Source organism: Leucoraja erinacea, chromosome 9 (assembly GCF_028641065.1).
Source record: "Leucoraja erinacea ecotype New England chromosome 9, Leri_hhj_1, whole genome shotgun sequence".
In the NCBI taxonomy this organism is placed as follows: domain Eukaryota; kingdom Metazoa; phylum Chordata; class Chondrichthyes; order Rajiformes; family Rajidae; genus Leucoraja; species Leucoraja erinaceus.
This window is the reverse complement of record NC_073385.1, coordinates 65,327,767-65,343,071: the sequence shown is the minus strand read 5'-3', so window position 1 is coordinate 65,343,071 and position 15,305 is coordinate 65,327,767. Positions and strand designations below refer to the sequence as shown.

Genomic DNA, 15,305 nt, shown 5'->3' with positions numbered 1-15,305 from the left:
GTTATATTATTTGTAATGTTTCACATTTTATTAGTTGTAATGTTTACTTTGTATTAATAAAGGTGAACTGCTCAGCAAGTCCTGGATTACTCTGCCTGGACATAGATAAGAGGTGTTTTAAGTCCCTGTCCCACTTAGGAGACCTAAACAGCAACCTCTGGTGACCTTGCCCGCCACCCAAAAAATAATCAAAGGTCGAGGTGACCTGCAACCTCCTACCACCTCCCACGCACATGTTGAAAACCTTCCTCGACTATGAAGAAAACCGGCTTCGACTAGACCTGCGACTAAAAAATGATCGATTTTTAAAACGGCAACCTATTTTTAGTCGAGGACGGTTTTAAACACGATGAAAAAATAGCAGCAACTTAGATGAAGCCTCGACTACGCGGAAACCTCTTTCGACCATTAGGGAGAGTGACCAAAACCTCCGGTGACCTCATGGAAACCTTGGGTGGGGGGCAAGGTCACCGGAGGTTGCCGTTTAGGTCTCCTAAGTGGGACAGGGGCTTTAGGAACAGTGCCTAAATATGACACCCATGGAAACAGTGAGAGAGTTGGATCCAGACCTGCGCTGATGAAAACATGGTCTGCAATTTTGTTTGAGACTAAAAGCCAATGCCCATGCTGTGAGGAAATGGAAAAAGCCGACCTGAGCCATTACTGGGATCAGAGCTGAGGTATCTGCTCCTGAAACCAGCGCTGCTGCTTTCCACATCAGGAAGCATGGGATCTGTCACTTTTTCCGGAGGCTCCAAGCAAAGCTGAACTGTTGCTGTGTGAATGCAGCTGTTCATGAGAATGCTGGACTGCTAATTCGTTCAACAACACTACCTCACAATGGGGAGTTATTCCAACTGAAGAAAAAGGACCATTAGGGACATTTATCCCATTCAAATAGCCCTTCCCATAATCCTGCCCCATGATAGTAAAGTGCCTGTCCCACTGTACGAGCTAATTCAAGAGCTCTCCCGAGTTTAAAAAAAATCAAACTCGTGGTAATGTACATAGCGGGTACGTCGGAGCTCGAGACGTCTCTTAGCGGCTCGTAACGCTAACGGCAGGTACTCGGGAAATTGCGGTAAGCTCGAGGAGGAAGAGGGGGTATAAAATAGAGATGGGGGCTTGGGGCATGGGAGATGAATACACCGAGGGGGGGGGGGGGGGTGGGGGGGGGGGGGCAGGGTGTCTTCGGAGGGATGGGTTTGGGAAATGGCAGGAAAAATGGGAGTTCACCAGGGTGGGGGGTGGGGGAAAGAAAGAAGATGTGTTTGGGGTGGTTATTGAATTCTGCAAATCTAGGTCACCTCTAACAAGCTGCACTTTCCCCCGCCCCTCCCCCCTCCCCTTTTCTAACCCCCCCCCCATTCCCCTCTCTGGACTCTCATCCATTTCTCCCCTCCCCCCTCCTACATTCCTTCCTCCAGCTTCACTATTCGCATCTCTTCCATCAGTCTGTCTCGCACCTTCTGCTTTTATCTCCGGCCTTTGTTCCAACCATCTATCTCTCAACCCTACCCACCTCTCCTTGCCTTTGTCCTCCTATTATTTGTCACATTTTGTCCTGCCTCACCTCTAGTCCAGCTTACCTCCAACAACCCCATCCCCCTCTCCCCCCACAATCATTCTACAGAGGGCCCTGACCTGAAACGCCACCTATCCGTGTCTTCCAGAGATGCTGCCTAACCCATTCAGTTAACCTTGCACTTTGTGTCGTTTTGTGGGGCGGATATTACTTGAATTTGGAGAATCCAACATTCACATTATGTATCATTCTTAATTGTCACTGTATGTCATGTTGTCACTTGCGTGCGGAGCACCAAGGTAAATTCCTTGTATGTGAATACTTGGCCAATAAACTTATTCATTCATCACACAGTCGGGGGGCTGTAAGATACACAAGCAGAATATGAGGTGCTGTCCCTCCGGTTTGTGTGTGGCCTCACACCGGCAATGAAGGAACCCAAGGACAGTAAAGTCGGTATGAGAATGGGACGGGGAGTGGCTATAATAAACATGAAACGCTAAATTATCATGGTCCAGTAATTAAAATGAATGGAATATAGACACAAAAAGCTGGAGCAACACAGCAGATCACACAGCATTTCTGGAGATAAGGAATAGGTGACGTTTCAGGTCGAGACTCATCTTCGACCCGAAAAGGTCACCTATTCCTTTTGTCCGGAGATGCTGAATTACTCCAGCATTTTGTACCTATCTTCGGTTTACACCAGCATCTGCAGTTCCTTCCTACACAAACTTAATGGAATGTTGGCCTTTATATTGAAGGAATAAAGAAGTTAGTCTACAGTTAACCCTTGCAAGACCACACCTGGAGTACTGTGACCTCGGATTATCCTTGTTCGGACTTTGCTGGCTTTACTTTGCACTATACGTTATTCCCTAATCATGTATCGATACACTGTAATGGCTCGATTGTAATCGTGTATTGTCTTTCCGCTGACTGGATAGCACACAACAAAATGTTTTCACTGTACCTTAGTACACGTGACAATAAAGTAAGTAAGTAAGTTTATTGGCCAAGTATTCATATACAAGGAATTTGCCTTGGTGCTCCGCCCACAAGTAACAACATGAAATACAGTGACAGTTACGAATGACTCAGAAAACACTAAACATTAATAATAATAAAACATTAATGATAAATGAGCTACCTCTTCAACACGAGACAGCAAGAAGCAGGTGGGGACTTTGAAGCTAGACAAAAATGCTGGAGAAACTCAGCGGGTGCAGCAGCGGCTATGGAGCGAAGGAAATAGGCAACGTTTCGGGCCGAAACCCTTCTTCAGACTGATGTAGGGTGGGGGAAGGGCGGGGAGGGGCGGGAAGAATAAAGGAAGAGGAGGAGCCAGAGGGCTGAGGGAGAGCTGAGAATGGGAGGAGACAATAAGGGCTACCGGTAATTGGAGAATTCAATGTTCATGCCGCTAGGGTGCAGACTGCCCAAGCAGAATACGAGGTGCTGCACCTCCAATTTCCGGTGGTGCTCACTCTGGCCATGGAGGAGGCCCAGGACAGAAAGGTCAGATTCGGAATGGGATGGGGAAGTTGAAGTGCTGAGCCACAGGGAGATCAGGTTGGTTAATGCGGACCAGGCGGAGGTGTTCGGCGAAACGATCGCCAAGCCTACGCTTGGTCTCACCGATGTAGATCAACTGACATCTAGAGCAGCGGATGCAATAGATGAGGTTGGAGGAGGTGCAGGTGAACCTCTGTCGCACCTGGAACGACTGCTTGGGTCCTTGGATGGAACTTTGAAGTGTTCCTCGCTAGCCTGAGAACACTAGCAAAGTCCTGTAATTTCTGCCAGTGCATGACGGACAGCTTGCTCTGTGACAAGATTGTGTTGGGCATTAGCGACTCGCAGACGAGGCGACGTTTGCTGCAGGAAAGGAAGCTCACTCTCAACGGATGCATCGACATCTGCAAGAGACAATGCATTTCGTTGTCTCTGTACTGTACACTGACAATGACAATTAAATTGAATCTGAATCTGAATCTGAAGAGTGCCGAGACTGCTGAGTCACATCTCCAAGCTTTCACCAGAAGCTGCAGGTCTGCTGCTGCAGTCCACAAAATCAGGCAGCAGAGCGGCAAGAGAGGTCCGGCTGTGCAATACACACACAAGCAAAGCAAGTGGGCTAAGCCTAAGAACAGCCAAGGCAAGCACAATCAGGAAGCGAAAGCGTGCAAGTATTGTGGCAAGGAGCATGCAATGGACAAACAGCAACGTCCAGCCTAGGGACAGATGTGTCGGGCATATGGCAGTCACAACCACTTTGCCAAAGTGTGCAGAAAGAGGAAAGTACACAAAGTGGACAACCAGGCCGAAAGTAACATGAGCATTGAGTACATAGATAGTGTCACGCTCACAATTAACATGGTGCAGCCTAGAGATTATGTCTATGTGTCGATGCTTGTCAATGGGAAGCAGGTCGACTACCAAATGGACAGTGGAGTGAGGGTGAACGTCTTGCCATGCAGATATTTACACGGCGTAGACCACATGCTAGCCCCATGTCAAAAGGAGCTCATGATGTGGAATAAGACTATGATGGAACTAAATATTTGAAATCTTCACAAAATTATTTAAAACAAAACTGCTACCAAAAGCAGAATGGATCATTTTTGGAATATCGGAAGGTAACCCCGAATTAAACGTGTTTCAAAAGAACTTACTTAATTATGGGCTAATAATGGGAAAAACGCTTATACTTAAATTTTGGAAAAATGCTCCAAAACCAACAATAAAAATGTGGATTTCAAACATGTTCGAAACATTACACTTGGAAGAGATGAGACTCCTCCTAGCAGGCAAAGCAGATCACTTCCAAAAGACGTGGTCTGAATTTATGGAACTATTACAAGCATAAGGTGCAATAGTAATTTAAATCATAAAGGGTACCAGGATCTGGTAACGGGGGGTATAAAATAATTTTTTAATAAAAACATGGTTGGTAGATCCTTTTTTGTGGAGTTTTGTGTTACAATAGAGCGATTGATTTTCCTTTCTTCTCTTTTTTTTCTTCTCTTTCTAGGGTCTTATTTCCTTTCTTTACTTCCTTCTCTAATTCTTTCCCTAAGGGGCTTTCTTCTCCCAACACTTTCCTGCGTCTTCACGATTCTTGCTCACTTTCTTTACTTCTTTTATTTCTATCTTTTTTAAAGCTCAAAAAACGAAGTGGTACAACATAATGTAATAAGATATATGTGATGTGTATTAATGTAATTTACTGTACTGCTAAAAAAAAAAAAAAAAAAAAAAAAAAAAAAAAAAAAAAAAAAAAAAAAAAAAAAAAAAAAAAAAAAAGAAAAAAAAAAAAAAAAAAAAAAAAAAAAAAAAAAAAAAAAAAAAAAAAAAAAAAAAAAAAAAAAAAAAAAAAAAAAATAAAAAAAAAAAGACAAAAAAAAAAAAAAAAAAAAAAAAAAAAAAAAAAAAAAAAAAAAAAAAAAAAAAAAAAAAAAAAAAAAAAGGAAAAAAAAAAAAAAAAAAAAAAAAAAAAAAAAAAAAAAAAAAAAAAAAAAAAAAAAAAAAAAAAAAAAAAAAAAAAAAAAAAAAAAAAAAAAAAAAAAAAAAAAAAAAAAAAAAAAAAAAAAAGGAAGAAAAAAAGAAAAAAAAAAAAGACTATGATGGACACGGAAGGAGTTTTCCGGGTTCAGCTGCTCAACCCCAAGTCAAACCGTAAATATTCTGTGGAGCTCATTGTGGTCAGTGATGGCTTCACACCACTGCTAGGAAGCAAAGTGAGTCAGCGAATGAATTTGATCACTGTGAATGACGCCAGCTTTCACCGTGTACACACGTCAACGGTCGTAAAAGAGACAGCGTGTAAGGCTGAAGAACGCTATGCAGAGGTGTTCGATGGTAAACTAGGAGAGCTGCCTGGTGAAGGACACTTGCAGATTGACGAGGAAGTGCAACCCACAGTCTTACCACCACGACGTTTACCTCGTGCAATAAAACAGAAGGTGAAGACAGAGCTAGAGCACAAGGTAGAGCGCCACGTGATCGCACCAGTTCACGAGCTGACGAGTTGGGTCAGCCGACTCGTGGTCGTGGAGAAAAAGAATGCCGGTCTCCGGGTGTGCGTCGATCCTCGACTGCTAAACAAACTGCTGAAGCGAGAACGCTATCCGCTCCCAGTTATTGAGGACATCTTGCCAGATGTCGACCAAGCGAAGATCTTCAGTCAGCTAGACATGAGCTCAGCCTTCTGGCAGGTGAAACTGGATGACAAATCGTGCAATCTGATGACGTTCAACACATCTTTCGGGTGTTACAGGTGGCGCGATTGCCATTCGGTTTAAGTGTATCGTCTGAAATCTTCCAGCGAAGATTCCATCAAGCGCTCGAAGGGCTACCTGGAGTGATCTGCGTTGCAGATGACATCCTCATCTATGGTAGGGGAGAGGTGATGGAAGACGGGGAGAGGCGATGGAAGACGTGGTCATCGACTGCGACTCGAAGCTCGAGCAGTTGCTTCAGTGATATGTACAGCAACACACCAAACTTAACAAGGACAACTTGTCCCTTTACCTCCCCCCTCGACTCCGTTCAAGGACCCAAGCAGTCGTTCCAGGTGCGGCAGAGGTTTACCTGCATCTCCTCCAACCTCATCTATTGCATCCGCTGCTCTAGATGTCAGCAGATCTATATCGGTGAGACCAAGCGGAGGTTGGGCGATCGTTTCGCCGAACACCTCCGCTCGGCCCGCAATAACCAAGCTGACCTCCCGGTGGCTCAGCACTTCAACTCCCCCTCCCACTCCGTCTCCGACCTCTCTGTCCTGGGTCTCCTCCATGGCCACAGCGAGCAGCACCGGAAATTGGAGGAACAGCACCTCATATTCCGCTTGGGGAGTCTGCATCCTGGGGGCATGAACATCGAATTCTCCCAATTTTGTTAGTCCTTGCTATCTCCTCCCCTTCCTCAGTTCCCCTGCTGTCTCCTCCCAGCCTTCGGGCTCCTCCTCCTTTTTCCTTTCTTGTCCCCCCCCCCCCCCCCACCCCCGATCAATCTGAAGAAGGGTTTCGGCCTGAACCGTTGCCCATTTCCTTCGCTCCAAAAATGCTGCTGCACACGCTGAGTTTCTCCAGCTTTTTTGTGTACCTTTAACAAGGACAAGTCTGGCTTCAGAGCAACTGAGATACCCTTTTTAGGACATGTGATCACTGGCACAGGACTGCAACCCGACCCCAAAAAGGTCGCAGATGTTGTCAATATGCCAACACCCTCAGATGTACAGGGGGTGCAGAGGCTAGTTGGATTTGTCAACTACCTGAGCCACTTTCTACCCAGCCTGTCTGATACCCTTGAGCCCATCAGAATCCACCAGACGAGCTAGTCGCACGTCAACACACGAAGCACGGCCAGTCCATCAAAGACCAGGGCGAACCTACTACACAAATAACGTGACACCGGCGTTGAAACAGCAGCCAGCGCCTACTGAAAAGCAAACAGCTACTGAGCGGACTGACAAAAACAAGGACATTGACATAAACAAAACAGTGAGAACTCGCTCTCTGTATTAAATATTTCAATAGGTTTCTCTCTGAGCTGCCTAAAGCCCCCGTCCCACTTAGGAGACCTAAACAGCAACCTCTGGTGACCTTGCCCGCCACCCAAGGTTTCCATGAGGTCACCGGAGGCTTTGGTCACTCTCCCTAATGGTCGAAAGTGGTTTCTGCGTAGTCGAGGCTTCATCTAGGTTGCTGCTATTTTTTCATCATGATTAAAACCGGCCTCGACTAAAAATAGGTTGCCATTTAAAAAATCGATAATTTTTTAGTCGCAGGTCTAGTCGAAGCCGGTTTTCTTCATAGTCGAGGAAGGTTTGCAACATATGCGTGGGAGGTGGTAGGAGGTTGCAGGTCACCTCGACCTTGATTTTTTTTTTGGGTGGCGGGCAAGGTCACCAGAGGTTGCTGTTTAGGTCTCCTAAGTGGGACAGGGGCTTAACTCTGTAAATAATCCATTTCATTTCAACGCACATCTGCAGAGCAGCGAACAGGCCAGTGTACCAACACTGTAAGTGCACTCTGTCGTTCGACATCAAATAATGAGAGTATTTCTAATCTGTTCCACCATTCTGTCTTCCCCCAAGGTGCTGGGAGACTGTGCAGCTTGGAGCTTGTGGCTTGACCCAAGCTGATTTCATTCTCGATGGCCCAAACTTGCTCAATGCTGGATGCATACTTTCAGTCTGAATAGAGCATTTCTAACATACTACCTTCAGGTCAACATTCTGCCCATGGAGCCATGGGAGTGCTGCAAGGCATTTCTATCTGAGAATATAGGGAAGCACTTGAACTTTGTTGAAGATGTCAGTCTCTTCAGCCCCCAAGGCTCCAGCGCTGCGCCTTTTGTTTTGCTCCAAGCCATGATCTCATTGCAGAGGTATTGCTGTCTCCTGCAACTGGCTGCCAGAATGAGCTCAGTAGCTGTGGCTGCCTGATCCAGCAAGCACATCTGTTCTCAATCTGCTGTCCCGCCTCATGACGGGGACAGTGTGGCAAAAAACTCTCTGCTGGCATGAAAAAGGTAATGTTAAAGTTTCCGTGACCAAGGAGGTTATATCTGACAGGAAAGGCTAAAGAGGCTGGTGCTATCTTGCTTAATGAAAAGGGATGATCGGATAATCTTGCAGATTCTTAAAAGTTGAAATGTAATGAGACCGAAAGCAAAGCTGGAGTGGATAAATCCAGTCGGGAATTCAGGAGAAATCTCTTTTCCCAATGAGTTATGTCATGTAAAATAACACAAATGCACTTTAAGCAAACTGGATAGAGTGTCTGCAAAGTGCTTTGGGATATTTTGAGGCTGTAGGGAGATCGGTAATAATGCAACTTTATTGCATTCAGTCAAAGAAACCTGCAGCACTGAAGTGGGCCATTTGGCCCATCATGTCCATGCCGGCCAATACAGAATTTCGGTCTCCAGCAAGCAACAAAGTGCTGGGGATACTCAGCAGGTCAGGCAGCTGAGATGGGGATGGTCCAGTGGCGGTTCAGCAGCGCTCGCAGCGCTGGTGACCCGGGTTCGATCCTGGCTGCGGTCTGTGTGCATGCAGCGGCACGGTTGCCGAGAGTGTTTGTTGCGAGTGACCTTTGACAAATCCCATGATTCCGTGCGTTTTTCGGAATACCGAACTCGCTTATGGGCCTCCACTGCCTTCTGAGGCAGAGAATTCCACAGATTCACAACTCTCCGGGTGAAAATGTTTTTCCTCGTCTCCGTACTAAATGGCCTACCCCTTATTCTTAAATCGTGGCCCGTGGTTCTGGACTGCCCCAACATCGGGAACATGCTTCCTGCCTCTAGCGTGTCCAAACCCTTAATAATCTAATATGTTTCAATAAGATCCCCTCTCATCCTTCTAAACCCCAGTGTATACAAGCCTAGTCGCTCCGTTCTTTCAACATATGACAGTCCCGCCATCCCGGGAATTAACCTTGTAAACCTATGCTGCACTCTCTCAATAGCAAGAATGTCCTTCCTCAAATCAGGGGACCAAAACTGCACACAATACTCCAGGTGTGGTCTCACTAGTGCTCTGTACAACTGCGGAAGGACCTCTTTAGAGTGCATGGAAACATACCCTTTCAGTCCGCACCAACCAATGATGACCCATATTCTACACACTCAGAGAAATTTTACAGAAGCTAATTAACCTATAAACCTGCACAATTTTGTAATATGGGTGGAAATCAGAGCGCCCAGAGAAAATCCATGTGGTCACTGGGAGAAGGTACATACTCCATGCAGATCGCATCTGTAGTTTGGATTGAACCCGGGTCTCTGGCGCTGTAAGGCAGCAACTCTACCGCTGCGCCACCGTGCCGCCACTAAATTGGAAATAGAGCTCTAGGGGCTAGTGGAATCGAGGGATATGGGGAGAAGGCAGGCACAGGTTATTGATTGGGGACGATCAGCCATGATCACAATGAATGGCGATACTGGCTGGAAGGGCCGAATGGCCTCCTCCTGCACCTATTTTCTATGTTTCTATGAAATTAAAAGGCCGAGGGGGAGAGTAAAAGGCCAGCAGAGGATGCCTGGGAGGAGGATGTCTCTTTGTTTAAGAAATAGGCACAGAGGCAGAGGCAGTGGAAGAAGAGCTCGATGTCACGGCCAGCTCGTAGCCCGCTGAGGTGTCAGCAGAGTGGCGCAAACGCCGTTCAGCCTCTGAGGAGGAGGACATCGGGTCCTTCCCAGCCTCAATCTCCTGATTGCCAACCCTGAAGAATCACAGGTCAATAGCCACCTTTGGCTCACCAATAGTATGCCAGCAGCCAGTGTCCTGCTCTGTATTCACTACCTGGCTGGACCAGATGACAGGATTAAATCACAGGTTGAATGAAGGTCGATATAGTAGTGCTGAAGTCCCAGGTTCTATCCTGTCCTTGGGTCATGTCTGGGTAAAGTTTACACATTCTCCCCGTGTCCGCATGATTTTTTTTCTGACAGCCCAAAGACATGGTGGCACGGTGGCGACCTGGGCTCGATCCTGGCTGTGGGTGCTGTCTGTACGGAGTTTGTACGTTCTCCCCGTGACCACGTGGGTTTTCTCCGGGATCTTTGGTTTCTCTTGAGTAAGTCAACACTGGAAAGGATTTACTAGCCGTGGTTTTTGCCTGCACGGAATTCAAGGACTTTATTTTTGGGAAGTCCATGGTTGTTGAAACAGGCGTCCAACCTTTGATCAATATTCTGAACAAACCCATTCATGTTGCTCCAGCTCACCTGCAACGCATGATGGTGCGGCTACAGAGTTTTGATTTCACCCTAGTCTACACAAGGGGCAAGGACATGCATCTGGCTGACACTTTATCAAGAGCCCCACGAAAAACCTGCGAACAACAGCCGTCTGAAAATGACCAGTTCACAGTAATGATGGTGTCGTACATCCCTACAGCAAGGGGCTGTCCCACTTTCACGAGGTAATTCACGAATTCTGCCGAGTTTTCCCCTTGATTCAAACTCACAGAATGTTCGTAACGAGTCTGTAGGAGTCCGTAGATACATCGTAGCGGCTCGTTATGCCAGTCGTAGGTACTCGTGGCATCAGGTAAATCGGGACGTTTTTTCCAGCCCGATAAAAAATGTCCACAAGTAAAAAAATGGTTGGGATGAAAGAAATTGCAACTTTTTACTCGTAAGGAGGGGATCGAAATAGTCGTGGGAATTCGTAGACAGACTCGTAGGAGTTCGTGAACATAGTCGTGGAAGGTCGTAGGAGTTCGTAGATCACCACGATTTTTGCCAAGCAATTGATGGAGTGTTCACACCTTGCCAAATCTGATGTCTACCTGGACCTGCTCAACCTGAGAAACATTGCCCATGACCCAATACTGGCATCTCCTGCCCAACGCCTGTTGTCCCAACAGACCCGTGCTGCACTGCTGCAGTCACAGGTTCGTACACCACTTGCTGTCCAGAAACAACTCCAACTGAAATGCAAAACCCAAATGCGATTTTTTTGACAGTCCAGCAAACCACTTACACCTCTCTCTAGTGGCCACGTCGTTCAAACCGACAAGGGCTATGGTTTCATCCACAGACCCGCTCATACCTGGTGAGTACAGACGGAGGGATCTACAGACGCAACGGTCAGCATCTCCGTTCTGTGAAGGAACCACGTCCTCTGTCTCATATCCTGATGTTCCCCATCCGATCTACCCTCCCACAGTTTCGTCCCACACTCCAAAGTCATACAGCTTTGTTGGTTAATTGGCTTGGTGCAAAGGTAAAAAATGATCCCTCGAGTGTGTTGGTTAGTATTAATGTGCGGGGTGTGGATTCGGTGGGCCGAAGGGCCTGTTTTACACGCTGTATCTCTAAACTAAACTAACCTAAACATGCAGGTTGGCAAGTTAATTGGCTCTGTAAACTGCTCATAGAGTGTGGGTGAGCGGTAGGATGTGTTAACGAGAATGTCATGAGATTAAAAAAAATAGGATTCATGTAAAATTAATATAAATAGGCGTTGATGATAATATAAATAGGCGGTGTTGGACAAATGAAACACAGGGTCTGTTTCTATGCTCTAGGATTTGTAGAATGAAGTTTGATGTGCACCTACATAATATGGAGATTATGGAATGTCTTCCCATCCAATGTGCTATCTAAATAACTGCTGCTTATCAATGGCAAGCTTGCATGAAGTGGGTGCAATGCATTGTTGCAAGGTAAACTGGTGCAAGGTACAAGATAAAGGACATTCTTGCTATTGAGACAGTGCAGCGTAGGTTCACGAGGTTAATTCCCGGGATGGCGGGACTGTCACATGCTGAGAGAATGAAACGACTGGGCTTGTATTCACTGGAGTTTAGAAGGATGAGGGGGATCTTATAGAAACATATAAAACTATAAAAGGACTGGACAAGCTCGATGCAGGAAAAATGTTCCCAATGTTGGGGGAATCCAGAACCAGGGGCCACAGTCTTAGAATAAAGGGGAGACCATTTAAAACGGAGATGAGGAAAAACCTTTTCACCCAGAGAGTTGTGAATTTGTGGAATTCTCTGCCACAGAGGGCAGTGGAGGCCAATTCACTGGATGAATTTAAGAGAGTTAGATAGATTTCTAGGGGCTAGTAGAATCAAGGGATATGGGGAGAAGGCAGGCATGGGTTACTGACTGTGGATGATCAGCCATGATCACAATGAATGGCGGTGCTGGCTCGAAGGGCCAAATGGCCTCCTCCTGCACCCATCTTCTATGTTTCTATATAAACTGGTGCAAGGTGAAATGTACCTGGTGCAAGGTGTTATGTAAACTGGTGCAAGGTGCACGGTAAAATGCAAGACAGGATTGTACCTCAGCCAGGTCTTGACTGAAGCGTGCCAGCAGGCGGGCAGTGCTCAGGTCTCTCTTGCGGTTCTGTGACAACTCCTTAATGCGGTTCCTCCTCTCCAGGATGGCATTGAGCTTCTGCTGAATGTGACTGGCATCGTCACGTTTCAAACGCTCTTCTGTTAACGAGCCTGCCTGCTCCTGCAGTGACGTCACCTGAAACAAAAACAGAATTGTGCTTGCTATAGGATGTGTCACACGTCTCAGCTCCACTGACCTGTGTTCAATCCTCACACCTGCTGCTGTCCCTGTGGAGTTTGAATGGTCGCCCTGTGGCCACTTCTGATTTCCAACCCACATCCCAAGGACACTGGTTAGTAGCTGCTGTAAGTTGTTCTTAGAGAGTGGTAGAATAGATTCCAGAGGGGATGTGGGGGCAATAGAATGGCCTCTCATCCTCACACCTTACCCTTCCATATCTCTGTGTCTCCCTCTCCCCTGGCTCTGTCTGAAGAAGGGTCTCGACCCAAAACGTCCCCCATTACTTTTCTACAGAGATGCTACCTGTCCCTCTGAGTTACTACAGCATTTTGGGTCCGTCTAAAGGGCCAGTATTTTCTTTCTTATTGACTCCATGTACAGGTATATGAGTGGCATCAGAAAGCCAACTACTTATTACCAGACCCTGGCTGCCGTGTGAAAGCAGTGGCAAGACTCTCTCAAGTAAAGCCATAAACTGCACTGAACCAACTTCAGAGACCAGTTAAGAGTGAACTAGAAAGGTTTGGATCTGGAGTAGCGTTCAGATTGAACTGAGCAAGGTAAAGCCCCTGTCCCACTGTACGAGGTAATTAACGAGTTCTCCCGTGTTCCCCCCTGATTCGAACTTGGAGAATGTCCGTAGTGGGTCCGTAGGAGTTTGTGGATGTCTCGTAGCGGCTCGTACGAGTAAAAAGTAACAATTTTTTTCATCACGAGTATTTTTTTACTCGTGGACATTTTTCACAGTGTTGAAAAAACGTCACGAGTTTACCGGATTTCCTGAGTACCTAGCGTTACTCATACGAGCCGCTACGGGACATCCACAAACTCCTATGGACCCGCTACGGACATTCTCCGAGTTCGAATCAGGGGAAAACTCAGGAGAACTCGTGAATTACCTCGTACAGTGGGACAGGGCCTTAAATGAGTCTTTTTTTGAACAACAGCTTCACTGTCACATTTGCTAAAATCTGGTGTTCAATATTTTCTTTAAAGTGAATTCTATTTCTCACAATGGAATTTGAACTCACTTCCTTTGAATTTTTATTCCAGTAATAAAAACTACTTATCTCATGACATCAGGGTGGCATATTCACTAATTAAATGCAATACATTTCCTTGTGGGTAAACCATATTTGCATCACACTTTTACACAAATAGTTAAGCCAGATCCCTGCTCCTGAATCTTACACACCAATACACACCCAACCCCTCCCACACATCTAAAAACGGAACGACCCTCCCTCTATAAGCAAGTTCGGTATTCCGACTGCACATGCCCAGGTCATAGGTCATTTGTGATTCTCAGTAGACAATAGACAATAGGTGCAGGAGTAGGCCATTCGAGCCAGCACCGCCATTCAATGTGATCATGGCTGATCATCCACCATCAGTACCCCATTCCAGCCTTCACCCCATATCCCCTGACTCCACTATTTTAAGAGCCCTATCTAGCTCTCTCTTGAAATCATCCAGAGAACCGCCCTCTGAGGCAGAGAATTCCACAGACTCACAACTCCCTGTGAGAAAAAGTGGTTCCTCGTCTCTGTTCTAAACGGCTTACCCCTCATTCTTAAAGTGTGGCCCTGGTTCTGGACTCCCCCAACATCGGGAACATGTTTCCTGCCTCTAGCGTGTCCAATCCCTTAACAATCTTATATGTTTCTATTGTGATATCCTCTCATCCTTCTAAACTCCAAAGTGTACAAACCCAGCTGCTCCATTCTCTCAGCTTATGACAGTCCCGCCATCCCGGGAATTAACCTTGTAAACCTATGCTGCACTCCCTCAATAGCAAGAATGTCCTTCCTCAAATTAGGGGACCAAAACTGCACACAATACTCCAGGTGTGGTCTCACTAGGGCTCTGTACAACTGCAGAAGCACCTCTTTGCTCCTACACTCAACTCCTCAGCTGCTGCGTGTATACAGACGTGCGTTTCATCCGTAGTCAGGATCAAACCCGGGTCTCCTGGTGCTGCAAGCACTGTTGAATTGCTACTGAACCGTCCCCGTCCCCTCCCGAGTGTCCCATCCCTGCCCGGGGGCGGCTGAAGATGTCCGGGGTGACCCTGGACTGACAGGACACCGGCCCGGAGCAGTGGCGGCCCCAGGCTTACAGATAAACTTAGAGACAAACAGTCTAATCCCTCCTACAGAGCTAAACACATCCCGACCCTCCTGCATGGACAAACACAGCATTGCCCCCCTCCCACTGAGATAAACAGAGTCTGAGCCCACCTCTACATCTAAACACTGCCTGACCCTCCTGTACAGATTTACACTGCCTCAGTGAACACAACCTGACTCCTCTCCCAGGCCACAAACACAGCTCGACACTCCCAGCGAAAAGCAGCCCCAACCCCTTCCACACAACTAAACGTGGCCCCACCTCCCCCTCGCTGGTAAAATGCATCGCGACCCCTCCCTCACAACGCAAAGCTTGACCCAACCCCCTACTGAAGTACAACACAACCTAACCTCCTCTCACAGTAGGAGGAGTCCAACAACCATTCTCAGTGGAACACAGCCCGACCCCCTTTAGTTTAGAGATACAGCGCAGAAACAGGCCCTTCGGCCCACCGAGTCCACGCCGACCTGCGATCCCTGCACACTAACACTATCTTACACACACTGGGGACAATTTCACATTTACACTAAGCCAATTAGCCTACAAACTTGTATATCTTGCGAGTGTGGGAGGAAATCGGAGCTCCCATTGAAAACAC

The 15,305-nt window shown here is 46.7% G+C and overlaps 1 protein-coding gene across 1 annotated transcript in view; it reads right to left on the bottom strand.

The window, feature by feature from the left end:
• The window catches only part of sptbn5 (spectrin, beta, non-erythrocytic 5), a 217,314-nt gene that overhangs the window by 42,791 nt on the left and 159,218 nt on the right, over window positions 1-15,305 (bottom strand). The window contains exon 37 of the mRNA XM_055641059.1: window positions 12,341-12,532. Coding sequence (XP_055497034.1) covers window positions 12,341-12,532 — 192 coding nt within the window. The remainder of the gene's footprint in view (window positions 1-12,340; window positions 12,533-15,305) is intronic.